Source organism: Pleurodeles waltl, chromosome 7, assembly GCF_031143425.1.
Source record: "Pleurodeles waltl isolate 20211129_DDA chromosome 7, aPleWal1.hap1.20221129, whole genome shotgun sequence".
In the NCBI taxonomy this organism is placed as follows: domain Eukaryota; kingdom Metazoa; phylum Chordata; class Amphibia; order Caudata; family Salamandridae; genus Pleurodeles; species Pleurodeles waltl.
This window is the reverse complement of record NC_090446.1, coordinates 766,384,881-766,406,623: the sequence shown is the minus strand read 5'-3', so window position 1 is coordinate 766,406,623 and position 21,743 is coordinate 766,384,881. Positions and strand designations below refer to the sequence as shown.

General features: G+C 44.9%; 1 protein-coding gene across 4 annotated transcripts in view; it reads left to right on the top strand.

Annotated features, from left to right (window-relative positions):
- JADE2 (jade family PHD finger 2) overlaps positions 1 to 21,743 on the top strand; it is a 426,950-nt gene that overhangs the window by 175,537 nt on the left and 229,670 nt on the right. For all 4 annotated transcript variants that reach the window (XM_069199256.1, XM_069199259.1, XM_069199257.1 and 1 more), the window contains exon 7: positions 2,798 to 2,965. In XM_069199256.1, the coding sequence (XP_069055357.1) occupies positions 2,798 to 2,965 (168 nt within the window). The remainder of the gene's footprint in view (positions 1 to 2,797; positions 2,966 to 21,743) is intronic.

Genomic DNA, 21,743 nt, shown 5'->3' with positions numbered 1-21,743 from the left:
CTTGTCCTCTCAGCCTTGTACTTCCTCCTTGCCAACCGCACCAGGTGGCACATGCAATCACAAAAGTGTAACTTGAAATCCCAGTAGGCTCACTGTGAAGGATGCTGTTATTATACCATCCAGATCTCGAAGGAAGCAGCTCAAGACCTGAAGTTTGTCCTGTGGCAGACCACTCTTCCTTCCTTACCTGGAGCTCACAGGGGTGACAGACGCATCTCTGCTGAGGTGGGGATAGAGGACTGCAAGCACCTGTGGGAGGTGGAGATCAGAGGACTTTAGTATCTATTTGGAGAGCTGGTTCCATATCAGTGTACTGAAGCTCTGGGTCATTCTTCTAGCCCTGAAGGATTTTGTCATTCATTAAGGGGAAGCTGGTGCAGGTTTTTACAGATAGCACCACTGCCACCTGGAACTGCAACAAACAGTGAGGAGTGTGGTGTTGGGTCTTGTGCCAGGAGCCTTTGTCCTTTTGGAGATGGCTGGAGTTCCAGGGCATCTTTCTGGTTACCAACTACCTAGCAGGGTCTGGAATTCCAGAGCAGACAAACTGAGCAGGCATTGTCTGGTGGATCACAATTGCCTCTTACATCCTGAGGTGGCACTAGGCATATTCCACTAGGGTAAAGAATCATAGCTAGATCTTTTTGCCAACATCTAGAAAGCGCTGTCAACAATTTTCCTCCCTGGGGTTCGCACAGGAAGACTCTTTAGGAGACACATTTCAGCTGAAATGGAAGAGACTGCTCTGTGCCTTCCCACCACTTCCTCTCCTGCTGAGTTTTTAAGAAGATGAAGAACAACCAGGCTCAGGTCGTTTTGGTGTCTCTAATTTAGGCAGAAGAGTGTGATACCCAAAATATCTGAGCATGAGCATTTGCCCTGTAATCAGTCTGTTGCTTCAGGAGGACCCCCATCTCAACAACAGGGCAGGGTCCTCTACAAGAATATATGCAACTTACACCTCCATGTGTAGAGGTTGAGGTGGGGCAATTGACTGCATTTGCCAACTTAGGTGGTGAATGTCATCCTCACCCTTTGGTGCCCTTTCATGAAATGCATTTTCACCCTGTTTGGGATAAATTTGTGGCCAGGTGTAGTGCCCAGAATATGCCCAGAATACAGGTCATTTGCAGGCAAAGCTGTTAGATGTCCTTTTGTTTGTTTTGTCATTAATCTAGCAAGGCCTTGCAGCGGGCACTGTAAAAGATGGCTTTCGATCTTTCTGCATGTGCTGAACCAACAATCTTTACGATCACCTGTTGTGATCAGATTTATTAAAAGTCTGAGACATGTTTCCCCTAATCTATGTGTGATGCCACAGTGGGTCCTTCATTAAGTCTTGACATTCCTCATGTGTACTCCCTTCCAGCTGATGCATAAGTGGTAGCTGCTTCTCCTAACCTTGAAGAGTGTCTTTTGTCAAAATGACTGTGAGCTTGTCTTGTGAGTAAACTACAGGCATTCTCAGTGCAACCGCCTTACATTCCCAGTGCAACCGCCTTACACAACCTTTTTTCATCCAAATTAGTTTGGAGGACTCAGCGGCCCTAATGCCTAAAGCTGTGACTTCCCTCCATGTTGTGCAATCCATCAATGTACTAGCGTTCTTTAATTCCCCTCACTCCTTAAAGGGAGAAGGAGAGGTTCCATTGGTTGGACCCCAAAAGTGCTTTAAGCTTTTACATAGATCGTACCAAGGAGCATTGAGTGGATGATCAGCTGTTTGTGAGGATCTCTGAAGCATGGAAAAGGAAGGCTGTGCAGAAGTAGAGCTTTTCGAGGTGGGTAGCTCTCTGCATTAAGATCTACTCCACACTGGCCACTGAAGCAGCTCCTGGAACATCTCCGAACCTGTTTTACAAAAACCAAAGCTATTTCCATTGCGCTGGTGTGAGGGATGTTTATCCTTGAATTTTGCCTGACTACGAAGTTGGTGTTAGTAGATACCTTAATAAAGCCCTTGACAGCCAGGTCTGGTGGGAAGGACACTTTGCCCACTGAGTTTTACAAGACTTTTTGGTCTGAACACACTTCAGACACTACATCTTGGAGAGGTACAACTTTGGTATCTATTTTAATTTTAGGAATCTGGGGTTAGAAGTATCCATCAGACGAGCTTACCTTTGGTAACACTCTTTCTGATGAATAGTCTAACTGCAGATTCTTCACTGCCATCTCGCTTCACTTTTCTGTGGAGTGGCCTCTTTTAAACATCTATAAAGGTCCCGATTTAAGCACGCTGTATCCAACAATTGTTCACACCATTGCATGCTGGAGGGAGCAGAAAAGGAAAGAACAAGCTTTTGATGTCAGCACACAGAGGGAGCACTTTCATGTGGTTCCACTTCATCATTTCCAGAGCTTTAAGGAACCAACCAGGTGCAGCATAGCACAATCTAGCGCCATTTGGGAGCACTTCTGTGAAGAATCTCCAGATCTGATCTCTTGTCTGAAGGAACTCTAAGGTGACGAATCTGCAGTTGGAGAAAGTATCCACCTATAAGAGTGTTACCAAAGGTAAGTAACTTTTTTTTTATAGTTAATGCTCATAGAAAACCTTACATATGACAAATTTCTTTTAATTTAAAATTCACCCTCTAATTTACTTCTGCTTAGATTGGTATAGTTTGAATGTTGTGTAAGCCGAAATCTAACAATTGTTGACTACAAATAATTACATTGCTATAAGTGAAACTAAAAGAAAAACCTTTTTGATTAATTATTCAATAATACGTTCTGTTTTTTGAAAACATCAGCCAAAAGCCAATATGTCTGAAAGATTGCCTTTTATTTGTAGGCTTGCTACGGAATCCTGAAAGTTCCCATTGGTAGTTGGCATTGTCGCACTTGTGCCCTGGGAGTTCAGCCAAAATGTTTACTCTGTCCCAAAAGAGGAGGTGCCCTGAAACCCACAAGAAGTGGAACAAAGTGGGTCCATGTTAGCTGTGCCTTATGGATACCTGAAGTAAGATTTTTATTTATGCAATTTGTGAGATATTACTCAACTGTCATCCATGCTTTTGAGCAAGGGTGGAGGAGCGTCGCCCCGCCAGCAGCAGGAGCTGCAAAACTTTTATAGCGAAAAAATAATCAACTTAGTTTGTGTTTTTGCTATAAAAGTGGGCGGGCCACCGGCATGACGGGACAGAGGGGGAGTGCACATGTATGTTTGGCTGGCCAAACACACTTGCGCAGTAGGCTCTCTCCAGCCCAGCAACACAGATTCCAGGCTGGAGAGAGCATGCACAGACTCACAGTCAGCCAGGAGCACCCTGGCTGGATGCTCCTAGCCAATCCTGATGCTGCTCTGAGCAGCGTCAGGATTGGCCGCAGGGCAGGCTGGGAGCCTGTGCCTGCAGTAAGGTTATTTTTAAATTTTATTCTTGTTTTTTTTTTTGGGTCCCCCAACACGCGCCACCCTACCCCTTTTCCCTCCCACGAGTCGTGCCTGCTTTCGAGATGTACTGCTTTAGTTCATATTGACAGTAATTAGTTCTTGAATGGAAAAAAACTGTTGGGTCAGGACTAGCTCACTGTGCTGGTTGAGCAGTTTTTTCTGCCAAAGGAAGTTGTTGGTGCATAATAAAATGGAGGGAGTTGCTCAAGTTTTTAGGTAGTTTGAATGTTGAAGTCACATAATCTTTATTTCAGCTGTTCCAAATGCTGAATCTTTGCAGTGGTTTATGGGTATTACTAAGCCACCAGTTCAGTGGTGTGAGGAGGGACACTGCTTGAAATGCATTGCTCAGATAGTTGGAGTTCAGACAGTAATGAAGCACAGTAGAACCACAGCACCTTGATCACCACCTTGAAACCTTTGTCGTACAGAGAGATAAGTCAACATGCCATTTGCTTTGACATCCATTGAAGATATATAATCATTAATCATGACTTCATTATTCAAGGGCTCAGATTACAATCTTAGAACCTAGCCTCACTGTGTACATCAAAATACCTGTCTACATAGAGAGCAGGGATATTCGTCATAAACCAGCCACACGACTATTCTCAGAGCTGCCCTGGTCTCTATATCCTTTGCATAGGCTGTGAAAAATGGTGGCCTAAGCATCCCAATCTAGCTGTTAAAATGCATTACAGGCCCAGGCTTTTTTCCATAATGCAAAACTGAGGACTTTTGCCATAACCTCTTCTGTAATGTAATCAACCATGTCATTAGTAGACAATAGGAAAGGTTTATCAATATCAAAGGACTTACTTGATCCTCCTCCATACCTACCCTTGCTTTCCTTACACAGAAACCTAATGTTCATCTTCATTGACAAGAAGGTCAGAAAAATTGGAAACCAATTCGTAGAACTAGGATTTCTCTCTGTAGTGTTGACCACTAAAAGGGGGAGGAAGTTCTTACTTTTTGAATACCCTCTCTTCTCAATTTAGGAAGATCTCCTTCCTCCAGCACCATGTCATTGATACATTCACATGATCAAATGATTCATGTTCGTTGAGCTAAGATTCCCACAGTAACATTCCAACAGAAATAACACCCAGTAATCTGTTTTGATAATAGTGCGTATTTAGTCACTTAATTGAAAACAACTCCAACCTGTGAGGCAAAATCCAACTGAACTCCTCCCAGAGTTGACAAGACAATACTTCATATTCTACCAGCCATTGGGTATGAGATGCTTCCCTCACTCATCTCTGCTCTTATTTTGATAGGTGGCAAAACAAACCTGTTTCTCCTTCTCTGGAATATTTCCTAACCCTCTAGCACCCTCTAGTTCTGGCTGCTTATTCCACAAAGATAAATAAATGGGGTCAATTAGACATGTCTAAATTTGTGATTCTTTAGAAAATGGTGTCTGTGGATGATGGTTTGTCTCCTGCAGTATGAAGTCTGACACACATTGTCAATTTTTGTCAAAGGAAAGAGAAACTGTTTAAGTTCCTGCTCATATTATTGATGACCTTACCAGAGCTTTCTGTATCAGCAGCACCTACCATGTTTGCCCTATCAGCTCCCTCCACTACTCCCCTAACCACGTCAGTGACCCTTTGTGCCAATGCTGTCTCTGACTACAAGGTTGACAACCCTATATTTCCCATCAGCACAACCACCATTGATGAAAAGTCTATCAGCACTGCCTTCACAGATGGCAACGTTAGAACTGTCCCTACTGAAGAGGCTGAAAAACAGGAAGAGGATGACAGCCCATTTGGGACAGTTTACTGCACTCTGGCTAGCTGCATATAAAATACCTGGCTGAGGATAATGATGATGGTCAAAACGCTGACAAGCAGGATGATCACAAATATGTTAATTATGAGGACGACACAAATTACATTGACCTAGCTGACCAGCTGAATCCAGTGGTGAACTCTACTACTATAGGTCTGGATATTGAGAGTCGCCTGTGTACCTTGTTTTGGTGCACTTCATTAGGGACCTGCATATCATGATGAAACAAATCTCACTTTCTATTTTTTTTTTTGCCTGCATGTGCAGGGCCCCAGTCTCATCAACAGCCACTCAGTTGGTAGTTTTACCACCTCCACCTCCATAAATGCAACAGTTGCCACTGGGTAAATTACACAGGCTCTCATAGCAAATACATCTAAAGATTCTGAAGCCAGAGTATGAAGCGAAGAATCTACTATTGAGGCCAGTGATTGAGGCATTTATATTGCACTGGAGAGGTAGGCTTCTCGCCTCTTCCAGCAGACATCCCTTCAGATGGCATAGATTCCACTCAGGTCAGGGGACCTCCAGAACATCTGAGTTTCCTGCAGCCACATATGAGATCATTTGCTTTTTGTATCAGCTGGAGAAAGTGGTTTGCTCTGTCTTGATTATTGGTATTATTAGGAAAGAATATTATTCACAATACCACCACTTGCCTAACAGCAGTTCCAAAAGTGGATTAAAAGTATATAGCACCATCAGTACTCTTGTCTGATTCATCAAAAATGAGCCATAGAGTCCAATGCCAGACAACAGATAAATAAACAATTTTCCACAAGAATATTTCTGAAAACATGAAATTAGCGTCCATTTCCAACCTATGCTATTCAAACAAGTATCTGTAAACACAGTTGTTCCAAATGGTGGCACTACATGAGTTTCTGCAGCTATTCCAGCCTTAGAGTTCTCTACCCTTGGACTCGCACAAAATGGCAAGTACTGGTGGCAGTATTTTTGTGAAGGCAGGGGCAACAGGTGTTTCATTATCTTTATGATTGGTTGGTCAAGGGAACATCATGGAACACAGCAGAAAGATCAACATGCACTTGCCTTTAAATTTTTCACAGATTTAACTTAACCTTAATGAGGAGGAATTATGCCAGCTGCTGTGCACTTAGGTCCAGTTTCTAGGACCAGACCTGGATACATAATTTGCCTATTCGTCACTCTCAGAAGGTCAACCCTACAGTTGGTGGCAACAGTTTGACAATTGAAAACCAGAACAACGTCCTCAAACAAGACAAGATTTGGATTGTGACTCTAATGAGGCGCTGTTATATTTGGTTGGCCCAGAGGTGGCAGGTGTCACCGAGTCTCTGGTTCCAAGCACCAGTGTAAAGTTCATCATGATACAGATGCGTCATTGGAATTTTGGGATGCTTACTTCTAGGCACTGTCCACCCGAGGTCTTTGAAGAATGCAGGAAGTTCAACTCTGCATCAGCATGTTTCAGTTTATGGCCATTAGTAGTGGCCTACAGGCAGTTTTCTACAGATTGAAGGGACAGCTGTTCTCAACAGGACAGACACATTACCTCCATGTTCTACTTGCCTTGTCTGGACCAGTGTTCTCTATACCTAGCAAATTAGTTTCATTTGCTCCTTTGGAACAGGAGCTACTGAACCCGTTGTTGTTAAACCACTCCCAGCTCCTGTCTGACCATGCTGTTCCCCACCTGAAGCTCACACTCTTTCGGTGCAATAAGTTTGCAACTGATAGCTAAGGAGTCACTCTCAGCCTTCTATCCTAATGCATTTTCGGCTGACTCTAATGCAGCTAGTGAAACCAAAGACCAGTCCAATACATTGTTCTCTATCCCATCTGTTGCTGATTTGCCTTGTCCTGCTTCTGGTATTGATTTCCATCCTTATACTCCTACAGGACCTTCAGGGATAGACAATTTTTGACACCCCTTTAAATAGCCAGTTAATGTTCAACCCAGTACATGTAATATTTAATAGAAGATACCAAGATGCACAATATGCAAAGTATTGAATCAGTGCAAAAAGTGCATTTATTGAATGCATACCCAGTCCTTACAATCTCATATACTTGTTAAATGCATTTGGGGTAGATGTACAAGGAGATTTTGCGTCCCAGAGGCTCTTGATTCCAAAATCAGAGCTTTTGCAGCAGAGCAAAATGGCCTTTAGATGTGTTCAAAACCCAAATGACGATTTGGTAACGTTACAGTATTGCAATATGGGTTAGTGAATACTTACCAAGTTGATTTTTAGAAGGGGTGTTTTTACGGGATCCCTTTCAAATATCAATTTGCAATGGGATGCCTTAATTTTTTATGACTGAAAACCTTAATATTTTATTGACTTCATGTAGGTAGTGATAACCGATTCACAAACTTGAAAAGGTCGCCAAGGGACACCCTTCCTTTGTTAATGGTGACAGAAACATTTTTTAGGAAAATGCTGTGGTCCTGTGTAAAAATTCTCATGATTGTTTTTTTATAAACTCATTCCGTTTTCCTTTAAGGAAAATGGGCTGCATGGGGAAAAAAAACATTTAAAAAAAATCTAATTGCTTTCTTTAAAAGCAACTATCAACAAAGTGATCTGCTGACTCCAGCACTCCACTAGCCCTGCAATTGCAATGAATCATAGTGGGTCACAATTTGTGGTCCACCATATCAGTATTCATGTGGAAGACCAAATGGAGATCCACTAAGATTTGCTATTTTGCCAACCAACTGTTAGTATATAGGTCGGATCACAAAGTGCCATTGGAAACGCCAAAAGTCAGTGCGCATATTGCCACCACGTTTAGCGAATCCAGTGTTTGTATATCTGGCCCTTATTTACTTACTCTCTAAATAAAATAATAAGCGGACTGTGCAAAGGTACTTTGGGCCAGATGTAGGTAGCGTTTTGCATGGCGCAAACTGCGAAAATCGCAGTTTGCGCCATGCAAAACACGCATCGCGAGGCTCATTCCCATTTTGCGAGTCAGTACCGACTCGCAAAATGGGAATGCGACTCGCAAATAGGAAGGGGTGTTCCCTTCCTATTTGCGACTCGCACTGCAATGCTAAATTGCTTTGTGACCGCGAACGCGGTCGCAAAGCAATTCGCAGTTACCACCAGTGTCACACTGGCGGTAACCCATTCGCAAAAGGGAAGGGGTCCCCATGGGACCCCTTACCCTTTGTGAATGTCGCGGTTAATGTTTTTTCAGAGCAGGCAGTGGTCCAATGGACCACTGCCTACTCTGAAAAAACAAAACCAAATGGTTTCGTTATTTTTTTTGTATTGCAACTCGTTTACCTTTAAGGAAAACGGGCTGCAATACAAAAAAAAAAACTGCAAAAAAAACTGCTTTATTTAAAAAGCAGTCACAGACATGGAGGTCTGCTGTGTCCAGCAGGCCACCATCCCTGTGAGTGCAGGGAATCTCAATGGGGTCGCAAAATGCGACTCACCTCATTAATATTAATGAGGTGGGTCTTTGCAACCCCATTGAGATTCGCAGACGGTGTCTGAGACACCGTTCTGCATCCGATTTTGCGACTCGGAAATTGCGAGTCGCACCGACTCGTAATTTCCGATTCGCAAAATCGGAAATTGCTACATCTGGCCCTTTGTGTGCTTCACAAATTGTGAAAGATCAAAAAATGAGATGAGGAAATATACCCATGTACACCTGTCTTGTTTTCAGTCAGATAGTTAGAATAGTCATCAGGACAAATTACCTAAAGGGCACCGAGTAGTATGTGAGCCAGGGCCACAAGAACCAATTCTGGGCAGAAGGTCTCCAAGATTCCATGGAAAAAAATGCAATGTGTTGCAAGATCGATGTCTGAGCAGCAAAGAAGGCTTCACATGAGGGCAGAGCCCGCAATGCTGTAGGTGTCGCTGGAATAACAAACCACCAGAAACAATTGTGGGCTGCAGGGTGACAGATCATTTTTTGATCTGTTGAGTGTTTGCCTCCTATGCTGCTTTGACACTGCTTTGACACAACATGACCTGAACACGGTCTAGAAACTTCAGGTGATGTGGATTTGGCCTGCCCAACGAGAGGTCTTGGAGAGGAAGTGGCTTTTTTACTGCAGTTCCTTAAAAGGTTTCAGAAGTCATTCAACTGCCCATGTCAGTAGAAGAAGCATTGTTGCTCTTCAGCAGTGCCATGATGGACCGAGGCTAGTAGCTTGGAGCAAACCAGCTTCTGCATCTGCTGTTGTCTCCAGGTTGTGCACTATCATCTTCCTTCTGAGGATTTGAAGTTCTTGAGTCTTGTAAGAACCTTGTGTACAGACATCTTCATCTTCCAAGCAGAATCTTGATTCTTTCCCTACCTCACCTCCAGATAGAGAGTTGGATAAGGTTGCAGTCACGGTGAAGAATGTCTTCCCTGCGGGAAGTCCTGTTCTTAACTCAACCAGTGAGGCTTTCCTTTTAGTCCAGTACTCCTATGCCTTGTGCAGAATGGTTCCGTTTGTCATCCCTCAGCTCCCTGACCACCTCTGTGATCATTTTGGTGAGGCTGTGCATTATTGACAGAATGCAGCAGAGCAAATACTTCTCTCTGTACTGGACACAGTGAACTTGGTTGAGTGTTTGTGGGCTCCTTAGTTGGTGACCATCACCAAGTCTGGATTCGTTTCATCAGCTTTTTGCAGGGGGGAGGGGCTGCCAAGGCACCTTTATTTGAAATGCAAAAATGCAAAGAGGTGGGTGATGACACCCACCTCTTTTGTTATGAGGCTGATTCAGCACTACAGCACTTTAAATAAGGGTTTGATACAGCACAAACTTTGGGCCTGGCATCCCCATCTAGTTCTATAACCAATATTGCAACTTATGTGGTTGTTTCCAGGCATGCCCTTCAGAGACAACTGTAGTACTGGCCAGCAGCAACCGTTTTCTCCCTTTTCTTTGGCACCACCCATTAAACCGCTTTTGTCAATCATTGAAGGATCCTGGGGACCTATGGGAAGAATGTCCTACCATGATGGCAGTCCATCGCGACATACTGCTAGGTCCTGCAAATTGTTCACAGGAAATAAACACTTCTCCTTCAGAACTCATCTCCATCCCTCCTCTTTCTTAGCCACCTCTGACGATCATGCTCTCATTCTGCAGCAAGATGTCCTTTTGCAGATTACAGGAATTCTATTTTCTCTATTTCATTGTTTCCCAAGAAGGAGGGGCTCTCTGCCTTATTGTGAACGTTCGGTTTTTGAGCTTCTTCCTCTCCATGGAAAAGTTCAGAATGTTGTCCCTAGTTGAGACATTACTAGCTCTAGAGTATGGCGACTATGTGTGTCTCTTGATTTGTAGGAAGCATACTTACATGTAACAATTCTACAGTCTCACTGGACGTACCAGAGCATTCTGTTTGATCCACCTACTATCAATTTGTCATACTGACATTTGTGCTCATTTCCAGTGCATTGAAGAAAGTGATGTTGGTAGTGGCGGCGGACAAATCTGAGTTCAAACGTGTCCGTATTGTTGTAGGTCGCAGCTGGGCTGCTGAAGGTGTGTTTCCGGGAGCGAGTTCCCACATTTTTGCACTCTGCAGTTTCAATTGACGATATTTCAGAGAGGCATGTTATGTCTGGACCAGGAGCTCCATTAAGGTTCCCTCCGTTCCTCTGACTCTTCATATCTGAAGAAGCTGCATCAGGATCCTGAACACATGATTGAAATTGCACCAGATTAGTCTTGGAGAATGTGTTTCTCTGATATACCTCACTATATCTGTGCACCCCCCGTCCCCACCCTTCCACTTAGATCAGACCTTCGCTTGAACAGAAACAGAAAGCTCTACATCTGTATATCCAGAGCTTCCAGCTTCACCCCTTAAGATTCAGTGGGTCAATTTGAGTTTCTTTGAGACACTTAATGAGTTATTTACATAATTCTGTCAGCATGCAGTCCATGTACTTAATCAAATTATTCTTTGTGTTTTTCGGATTTTGTTATCTGGTGCACCAGTGTGAATCTTAACACTCAGTGCATGTTTATCAGATGTGTTGCATTTTGCATTATCTGTTGGACGGCAAGCTTTTGCTGTGGACACATTAAACATTATTTGATTTCCCTTTCAACCTTACTTTGTTTACTTGATCATTATTTAAATTTTATATTGTAATGTAGTTTCCTTTGGTGCCGAAGCATCTGTTCCACCCTTTTCCTTTTTTGATGCCTCTGTTGGACCATAACTTGGTACACATTCTTGATGTGTTCTTCCTTTGACGCCAAGCCATGTGCAGCTGTCCTTTAAGACTTCTAACCTTAAAGAGCGTCTTTCTCATTGCCATCATGTCAGGTAGATCTGTTAGTGAATTGCCGGCCTTGTCTTTTCAGGCTCCATTCACTGCATTTTGTCTGGAAAACTGGCCCTACAAACTTAGGTGACAACTCCCTTTCATTTGGGCCCATCCACTTCTTTGCTGATGTACTTCCTATCTCCTAATTCCACAAAGGAGGTGAAATGTCTGACCCATCTGGACTGTCGGCTCTTACATGGCCAGGATCTTTGAGTTTCAGGCAGATGACCAACTTTTTCTGGGCTACTGTGCTTCTAGGAAAGGCAAAGCAATTCAGAAGTGATTCAGATCACTGTTGCATTTTCCTGCGTATCGAGATCTGCTAGGCCCTCGCCAAGAAGCAGCTTTCTAAGGGAAATCAGAGCTTGTTTCATCAGAACAAAGTCTGCCTCTTCGCACTTTCGCAGGGAGTGTTGGTGCTAGACATCTTCCTTTAGGCAAGGTGGTTTTGAGTGTATTTTTGTCTCGAATTGAAAGTCCCAGAGATTGCCATTTTGCCAAATCGATGTAGCAGGAATTCCTGATTTGACGGTTTCCTCAGACAGGGAAGTACTGCTTATGTATTGATTGGGGTTAGGAATCTGCAGGTAGTGGTTTGTATCAGAAGAACAAGTTCCTTACTTTTGTTAAGAATAGTTCTGGTGGATTCATATGCCCAGATCTTAATTTGGTCCAGGGGTTGCCGGTGGGGCTCACAACATTTATTTTGGGGACCACCACTTAGCTTTAAACATTAGACATTGTCCCCGACTGGAAGAGGGAAAAACACCCAGGAGATTAAAGTAGGAAGCGAAAGACAAAAAAACTGTTTCAAGGGGAAAAAGCTGGAACCTTCACAAGTGTGAAAAAGGGTGGGAAGTGTTTGATAATGGAGTAAAAGCCAAGAGGTTAATTCAAGACTTCACAACCTTGATTTTAGGTGTGCCGACATTTAAAAGCACGAGCCACAAGTTACTTAGAATAGCTTTGTGCACTTATTGTATTAAAAATTAAGCAATGTATCTGCCTTCCTGACTTGAAGAAAAGCCATGTGTTTTTTGATAATGTCAGATTCTAGGTTGATATGCTGCACAGTCTTTCCATCTCGTCAGCTTTTTCTTCACCACTGAAGATAGATGTTGGACTTGGCATGGTCTCCCTTAACTTTTTGCCTTTGCTTCTCAGGTCGTTGTTGTGTGCTGGACTCAGTTTTTGCTGTTTTTGATCCTCTGGGCATTTTACCACTGCTAACCAGTGCTAAAGTGCAGATGCCCCTGTGTAAAATGGATGTGTAATTGGCTATCCATGATTGGCATATTTGATTTACTAGTAAGTCCCGAGTAAAGTACACTAGATGTGCCCAGGGCCTGTAAATCAAATGCTACTAGTGGGCCTGCAGCACTGGTTGTGCCACCCACATGAGTAGCCCTGTAAACATGGCTCAGACCTGCCACTGCAGTGTCTGTAGGTGCAGTTTTAAACTGCCAATTCGACTTGGTAAGTGTATCCACTTGCCAGGTCCACACCGTCCCTTTTTAAACATGTAAGGCACTGCTAAAGTAGGCCCTACGTAGTCCGTGGGCAGGGTGCAGTGTATATTAAAGGTGGGACATGTACTGATGTGTTTTACATGTCCTAAAAGTGAAATACTGGTAAATGCTGTTTTTACTGTTGCAAGGCCTATCTCTCCCATAGGTTAACATGGGGGCTGAATTTAAATATTATTAAATTGTCGATTCCCTTTGAGAGCAGATAGGAATATGGAGTTTGGGGTCTCTAATCTCACAATTTAAAAATACATATTTTAGTGAAGTTGGTTTTTAGACTGTTGAGCCATCTGTGCTAGAGTGGAGGGAGGAGTGGTCACTTACACCTCAATGGGTTGGGCCTGCCCTCTCACAATGCAGTCTCCAACCCCCCTGGTGTGCGCCTGGGCCTGGCCTGGGCAAGGCAGGATCTTGCAAACAAGAGAGAATTCCCCTGAAGTTTACCAACTTCAAAGGCAGAAAAGGGTATAAGTATTGGACCCAAACCCCTGAAAATTAGATCACTTCTGGACTCAAGAGGAGCTAAGGAGAAGGGCTGCGCCTGCCTTTGACTGTGCTTTGTTGGGCTATCCTGCAGTTGCTGCTTCTGCCTGGGAAAGGGGATAAAGACTGGACTTTTTGGTATATTCCTGCTTGTGAAGAATCTTCAAGGGCTTGAACTGAGCTTGCCTCCTGTTTTGAAATCTCAGGGCCATCAAAGACTCTGCCAGCACCTGGGCTCTGTGCTGAGACTCCTGCCCTGCCACGTGGTGTCCTATCCAGCCCCTGGGCTCTTTAAAGGTGAAGTTGGCAAAACAAGAGCTGAAATTCCACTCACAGAATGCGTTCGGGAACATTTTTGATGCACCATCTACAATGCGGCTGATAAACAAGGCGCTGCCGGCTTTGCGGCTGAAATGGCCGCTCCACCCGCATCGTGGTCGGGAGATCGACACATCGGGCTGGAGAAACAACATGCAACACCTGCTTGCGGCGCCTGATAACGACGTTAACCCCGCGCAGCGTTGTTTTCTAACACCGTGCGACTGGATTTTCCACACAATGTCCATGGGCGTCAGTCATTCCAACTCTGAGCGGTTTCGAGGTGCCCCTTCTGGAAATCGACGCATTACTCTCTTGTAATAGAAAAAAACAAGCAATCCCCGACCGGAAAAGAAACAATGCACAATCTACCTTGTGAGGAAGGAATCGATGCATCACTGACTTTTTCGACGCATGCTCTCTTGCCCATGCGGCTTTATTTTTGTCGCAAACCAGATACTTTGTGCAGAACCATCATTTCCATTGTTTTCTATGGAGTTAAACTCTTATTCTTCTGAAAATTCATATATTAACTTGTGTATGTTGGATTTTAGTAGTTTTGGTCTTGTTTGATTTAGATAAATATTACCTATTTTTCTAAACTGGTGTGGTGTCCATTTTGTACTGTTTTCACTGTATTACTGTGTGTGTTGGTACAAATACTTTACACATTGTTTCTGAGTTAAGCCTGCCTGCTTGTGCCAAGCTACCAAGGGGGTTAGTGGGGGTTAACCAGGTGTGTTTCTCCTTTACCTTGACTAGAGTGAGGGTCCTTGCTTGGACATGGGGTAACCTAACTGCCAACCAAAGACCCCCATTTCAAACAATAGGATAGAGAACAGATGTCAGTACCCTGGGGTGATTCTTTGTACGGTTTCATGCCATATGTCGAGAGCTTAACCCAGGACTGTGGTGACACCTAGTGGCTCAGGAGAGCTGTTATAGTTTCTGCATCTAGTCTGCGCCTTGGAAGATTCCGATGGTGAGGTATCTACAGAAAGATAGAGTTCGATGGCATCTGTCGCTGTAGATACACATGTTGTGCATAGCCCGCCAGCCATCTGGTGTTGGGTCGGAGTGTTACAAGTTGTTTTTCTTCGAAGAAGTCTTTCGAGTCACGGGACCGAGGGACTCCTCCTCTTTGTCTCCATTGCGCATGGGCGTCGACTCCATCTTCGATTGTTTTCTTTCCGCCATCGGGTTCGGACGTGTTCCTTTCGCTCCGGGTTTCGGGCCGGAAAGTTAGCTTAAAATCGGAAAATTACGTCGGTATTGTTGCGTTCGGGATCGGGTTAGATAGCATCGACATCGCATCGATACGATAACATCTCCGTTGCCCTTCGGGGTAGTTTTCGATCCCCCGTCGGGGCCTGGTCGGCCCGACCGCGTGTGACATCGACGCTGATGGAACGGACCCCGTTCCGTTTCTGTCCTAAATGCCACAACAAATACCCATATACAGACCAACATTCGGTCTGTAACCTGTGCCTGTCGCCCGAGCACAGGGAAGAAACTTGTGAGGCCTGTCGTGCGTTCCGGTCCCGAAAAACGCTCCGTGACCGCCGAGCCAGAAGACTGCAAATGGCGTCCACGCCGACAGGACACCAAGGTTTCGAGGAACAAGAAGAAGTAGAAGCCTTCTCGATCCATGAATCGGACTCGGACGAATTCGACGACCATGAAACAGTGAGTAAGACGTCGAAGATAGCACATAAGAAAACTAACAAGGCCCAGGGGACGCCACTGCCGTCAGGCCATGGCTCAACCCATAAACTCGGTGACCGACCATCGGCACCGAAGAAGGCCGAAATAGTGCCGAGATCGTCCGACTCGGGTCGAGACACAGGCACCCAGCCATCTCGGGACCGAGATAGTGCTGCCGGCAAAGATCGACGCCGAGATAGCGGAGCCGAAGCTGCTCGACGCAGAGACAACGGCACCGAGGAGGATCGACGCCGAGAGGGGCCGGCTCAGAAAAAGAGGAAAGTCACCTCGGAGCCGAAAAAGAGCGTGGACATGGTTTCGGTGCTAAAGCGACCCGCAACCGAGCCAACTACCAGTTCCTATTCAGAGGAACAATCACTGTCCTCTCAGATGCGAAAGCATAGATTCGAAGAGGAATTACAATCCACCGAGGTGGACCACACTCAAAAAAGGATTTTTATACAGAGTGGAACAGGGAAAATAAGCACCCTTCCCCCTATTAGGAGGAAGAGGAGACTGGAGTTCCAACAAGAACAAACACCACAAACAAAAATGGTGAAGAAGGTAACTCCGCCACCCTCTCCTCCACCTGTGGCTACCATTTCACCAGCACAGACTCCGTCACATTCACCGGCTCACACCACCTTAAGCCAAGGTGACCAGGACCAAGATGCTTGGGACTTATACGACGCCCCAGTGTCGGACAACAGTCCTGAGGCGTATCCTACAAAGCCCTCACCACCAGAAGACAGCACAGCATATTCACAAGTGGTGGCTAGAGCAGCAGAGTTCCACAACGTGTCTCTACACTCGGAGCCTGTCGAAGATGACTTCCTCTTCAACACCCTCTCTTCCACACATAGCACCTACCAAAGCCTGCCTATGCTCCCAGGAATGCTAAGGCACGCAAAGGACATATTCAAAGAGCCTGTCAAAAGTAGGGCAATAACACCGAGGGTGGAAAAAAAATATGCACCTCCCTCAGACCCAGCTTTCATCACCTCACAACTGCCACCAGATTCGGTTGTGGTAGGGGCGGCTCGCAAGAGAGCAAACTCCCACACATCGGGCGATGCACCTCCCCCAGATAAGGAGAGCCGAAAGTTCGATGCAGCCGGTAAAAGGGTCGCAGTACAGGCTGCAAACCAGTGGCGCATCGCAAACTCTCAAGCGCTCCTAGCGCGATATGACAGAGCCCACTGGGATGAGATGCAACACCTCATTGAGCATCTACCCACAGAACTACAAAAGAGGGCGAAACAAGTGGTTGAGGAGGGCCAAAACATCTCCAATAACCAGATACGCTCCTCTATGGACGCAGTGGACACAGCAGCAAGAACGGTTAACACGGCAGTAACCATCCGAAGGCACGCGTGGCTACGAACATCTGGTTTTAAACCAGAGATACAGCAGGCGGTGCTCAATATGCCATTCAATGAGCAACAATTGTTCGGACCTGAAGTGGACACGGCAATTGAGAAGCTAAAAAAGGACACTGACACTGCAAAAGCCATGGGTGCACTCTACTCCCCGCAGAGCAGAGGCACTTTCAACACCTTCCGCAAGACAACCTTTAGAGGGGGGTTTCGGGGTCAATCCACACAACCCAGTACCTCACAGTCAACACCGTCCACCTACCAGGGACAGTACCAAAGGGGAGGTTTTCGGGGCCAATACAGAGGGGGACAATTCCCTAGAAGCAGGGGAAAATTTCAAGGCCCCAAAACACCTACAAACAAACAGTGACTCACACGTCACTCATCCCCTCCACACAACACCAGTGGGGGGAAGAATAAGTCAGTATTACCAAGAGTGGGAAAACATAACAACAGACACTTGGGTCTTAGCAATTATCCAACATGGTTATTGCATAGAATTTCTACAAATCCCTCCAAACATACCACCAAAGGCACAAAATATATCAAAACAACATTCGGACCTCCTAGAAATAGAAGTTCAAGCATTACTGCAAAAGAACGCAATAGAACTGGTACCAGATACACAAACAAATACAGGGGTTTACTCACTGTACTTTCTAATACCAAAGAAGGACAAAACACTGAGACCAATCCTGGACCTCAGAGCACTAAACACATACATCAAATCAGAACACTTTCACATGGTCACGCTACAGGAAGTGTTACCATTGCTAAAGCAACAAGATTACATGACAACCTTAGATCTCAAAGACGCGTATTTCTACATACCAATACATTCGTCGCACAGGAAATACCTAAGGTTCGTATTCAAAGGAATACATTACCAATTCAAAGTATTGCCCTTCGGTTTAACAACTGCACCAAGAGTCTTCACAAAGTGCCTAGCAGTAGTGGCTGCACACATCAGAAGGCAGCAAATACACGTATTCCTGTATCTAGACGACTGGCTAATCAAAACCGACTCACTGACAAGGTGCTCACACCACACAGATCAGGTCATACAAACCCTCTACAACTCGGTTTCACCATCAACTATGCAAAATCACACATTCTGCCGTGCAAGGTACAACAATACCTAGGAGCCACAATAGATACAACAAAGGGAATAGCCACTCCAAGTCCACAAAGGGTTCAAAATTTCCAAAAGATTATACAACGCATGTATCCAACACAAAAAATACAGGCGAAGATGATATTACAACTACTAGGCATGATGTCCTCATGCATAGCCATTGTCCCACACGCAAGGTTGCACATGCGGCCCTTACAACAGTGCCTAGCATCACAATGGTCTCAAGCACAGGGTCAGCTTCTAGATCTGGTGTTGATAGACCGCCTAACATACCTCTCGCTTCTATGGTGGAACAACATAAATTTAAACAAAGGGCGGCCTTTCCAAGACCCAGTGCCACAATACGTGATAACAACAGATGCTTCCATGACAGGGTGGGGAGCACACCTCAATCACCACAGCATACAAGGACAATGGGACGTACATCAAAGAAAGCTGCATATAAATCACCTCGAACTACTAGCAGTTTTCCAAGCATTAAAAGCATTTCAACCAATCATAACTCACAAATACATTCTTGTCAAAACGGACATCATGACAACAATGTATTATCTAAACAAACGGGGGGACACACTCGACACAGATGTGCCTGCTGGCACAAAAAATATGGCAATGGGCAATTCACAACCACATTCGCCTAATAGCACAGTTTATTCCAGGGATCCAGAATCAACTTGCAGACAATCTCTCTCGAGATCACCAACAGGTCCACGAGTGGGAAATTCACCCCCAAATTCTAAACACTTACTTCAAACGTTGGGGAACACCTCAAATAGACTTATTTGCAGCAAAGGAGAACGCAAAATGCCAAAACTTCGCATCCAGATACCCACACAGGCAGTCTCAAGGCAATGCCCTATGGATGAACTGGTCAGGGATATTTGCGTACGCTTTTCCCCCTCTCCCTCTCCTTCCATATCTAGTAAACAAATTGAGTCAAAACAGACTCAAACTCATACTGATAGCACCAACGTGGGCAAGGCAACCATGGTACACAACACTGCTAGACCTATCAGTAGTACCCCACGTCAAGTTGCCCAACAGGCCAGATCTGTTAACGCAACACAAACAACAGGTCAGGCATCCAAACCCAGCATCGCTGAATCTAGCAATCTGGCTCCTGAAATCCTAGAATTCGGACACTTAAACCTCACACAAGAATGTATGGAAGTCATAAAGCAAGCCAGAAGACCATCCACTAGACACTGCTATGCAAGCAAATGGAAAAGGTTTGTTTGCTACTGCCATCAGAATCAAATTCAACCATTACACGCATCTCCAAAAGATGTAGTGGGTTACTTACTACACTTACAAAAATCAAACCTGGCCTTCTCTTCCATTAAGATACACCTAGCAGCAATATCTGCATACCTGCAGATTACCCATTCAACTTCACTATTTAGGTAGGATACCTGTCATTAAAGCGTTTATGGAAGGCCTCAAAAGAATTATACCACCAAGGACACCACCCGTTCCTTCATGGAACCTCAACATCGTCTTAACAAGACTCATGGGTCCACCCTTTGAACCTATGCACTCTTGCGAAATACAATTCCTAACCTGGAAAGTTGCATTTCTCATCGCCATCACATCTCTAAGAAGAGTAGGTGAAATTCAGGCGTTTACAATACAAGAACCTTTTATCCAACTACACAAAAATAAAGTAGTCCTAAGGACCAATCCTAAATTTTTGCCAAAGGTTATTTCACCGTTCCACCTAAATCAAACGGTAGAGCTACCAGTGTTCTTCCCACAGCCAGATTCCATAGCTGAAAGGGCACTACATACATTAGACGTCAAAAGAGCACTAATGTACTACATCGACAGGACTAAACACATCAGAAAAACTAAACAACTGTTTATTGCATTTCAAAAACCTCACGCAGGAAACCCAATATCGAAACAGGGTATAGCCAGTTGGATAGTTAAGTGCATCCAAATCTGCTACCTTAAAGCAAAAAGACAACTGCCCATTACACCAAGGGCACACTCAACCAGAAAGAAAGGCGCTACCATGGCCTTCCTAGGGAATATTCCAATGCACGAAATATGTAAGGCAGCCACATGGTCTACGCCTCACACATTTACCAAGCACTACTGTGTAGACGTGCTATCAGCACAACAAGCCACAGTAGGTCAAGCCGTACTAAGAACCTTATTTCAGACTACTTCCACTCCTACAGGCTGAGCCACTGCTTTTGGGGAGATAACTGCTTACTAGTCTATGCACAACATGTGTATCTACAGCGACAGATGCCATCGAACTGAAAATGTCACTTACCCAGTGTACATCTGTTCGTGGCATCAGTCGCTGAAGATTCACATGTGCCCACCCACCTCCCCGGGAGCCTGTAGCTGTTTGGAAGTTAGCTTCAACTTTGTACATTTGTAAATATATTAAATCTTAGATAGGTACATACTTATTCACTCCATTGCATGGGCACTATTACTAACAAACAACTCCTACCTCACCCTCTGCGGGGAAAACAATCGAAGATGGAGTCGACGCCCATGCGCAATGGAGACAAAGAGGAGGAGTCCCTCGGTCCCGTGACTCGAAAGACTTCTTCGAAGAAAAACAACTTGTAACACTCCGACCCAACACCAGATGGCTGGCGGGCTATGCACAACATGTGAATCTTCAGCGACTGATGCCACGAACAGATGTACACTGTGTAAGTGACATTTTCATTATCCACAGAAGGATCGTTACTAACGGTAAACAACTTGTTTGTTAATTAGTTGATATTGACTGTGCATATTATGATACATCGGGACCTAGCCAGAAGAGCTGCTGTTTGTTAATAGGACAGTAGAGGCTATGACATCCAAAGCTGCTTCTCTGCAGCACTGTCCCAGAAAACCCAGCCTATGCCAGTGAGGGAAAGGTTTATTTCCCCTACTACCAGTATGCCTTTGAGGGAGAGGGAGTCCTGAGAAACCATTCTGTCCAGGAGGTTGTGGGCACCCCAGCCAGGAACCCTCCCATATGGGGGTTTAAGGTTACTCACACTAGCTGCATGCAAGTAGTTTGATTAAGGTTGCAAAGGTGTAAGCACCGGGTCACATGACAGTAATTCTGATGGTACCAGACAATATATTTCTTCTGGGCCCAATAAGGGGCATCATCGCCCTCCAACCAGGAGGCTTTAAGGGACATTATCCACTCCTTAAACTCTTGATACAGTGTTACGCAAGTCCTTCAAATGTACCCCCCTCGAACATAGAAAGACTGTCACACAAGCCCTCCTCACCAGCAGACTGGACTATGGCAACGCATTCTACGCCGGAATCAACAAGAAACTTATCAGCAAACTACAAAACATCCAGAACGCTGCCACCAGACTGGTCCTCGACACTGCCACATCTCGCAACACCTGCGTACACTGCACTGGCTTCCCATAGAGAAAAGAATCACCTTCAAGATCCTCACCCACGCACACAAAGCCCTCCACAACACCGGACCAGCCTACCTGAGTCAGCGACTCAATCTCCATGTACCCCACAGGACCCTACGCTCAGCCCAGCTCTCTCTTGCAGAAGTTCCCCCCATCAGGCAAACCAGAACAGGAGAACGCTCTTTTTCCTACCTCACAGTCACCGCCTGGAACACCCTTCATCTCCACATCAGGCAAACCACCTCCCTCCTCAGCTTCACAAAGGAACTAAAGACATGGCTTTTTTAAGAACCACCGGTGAACGCTACACT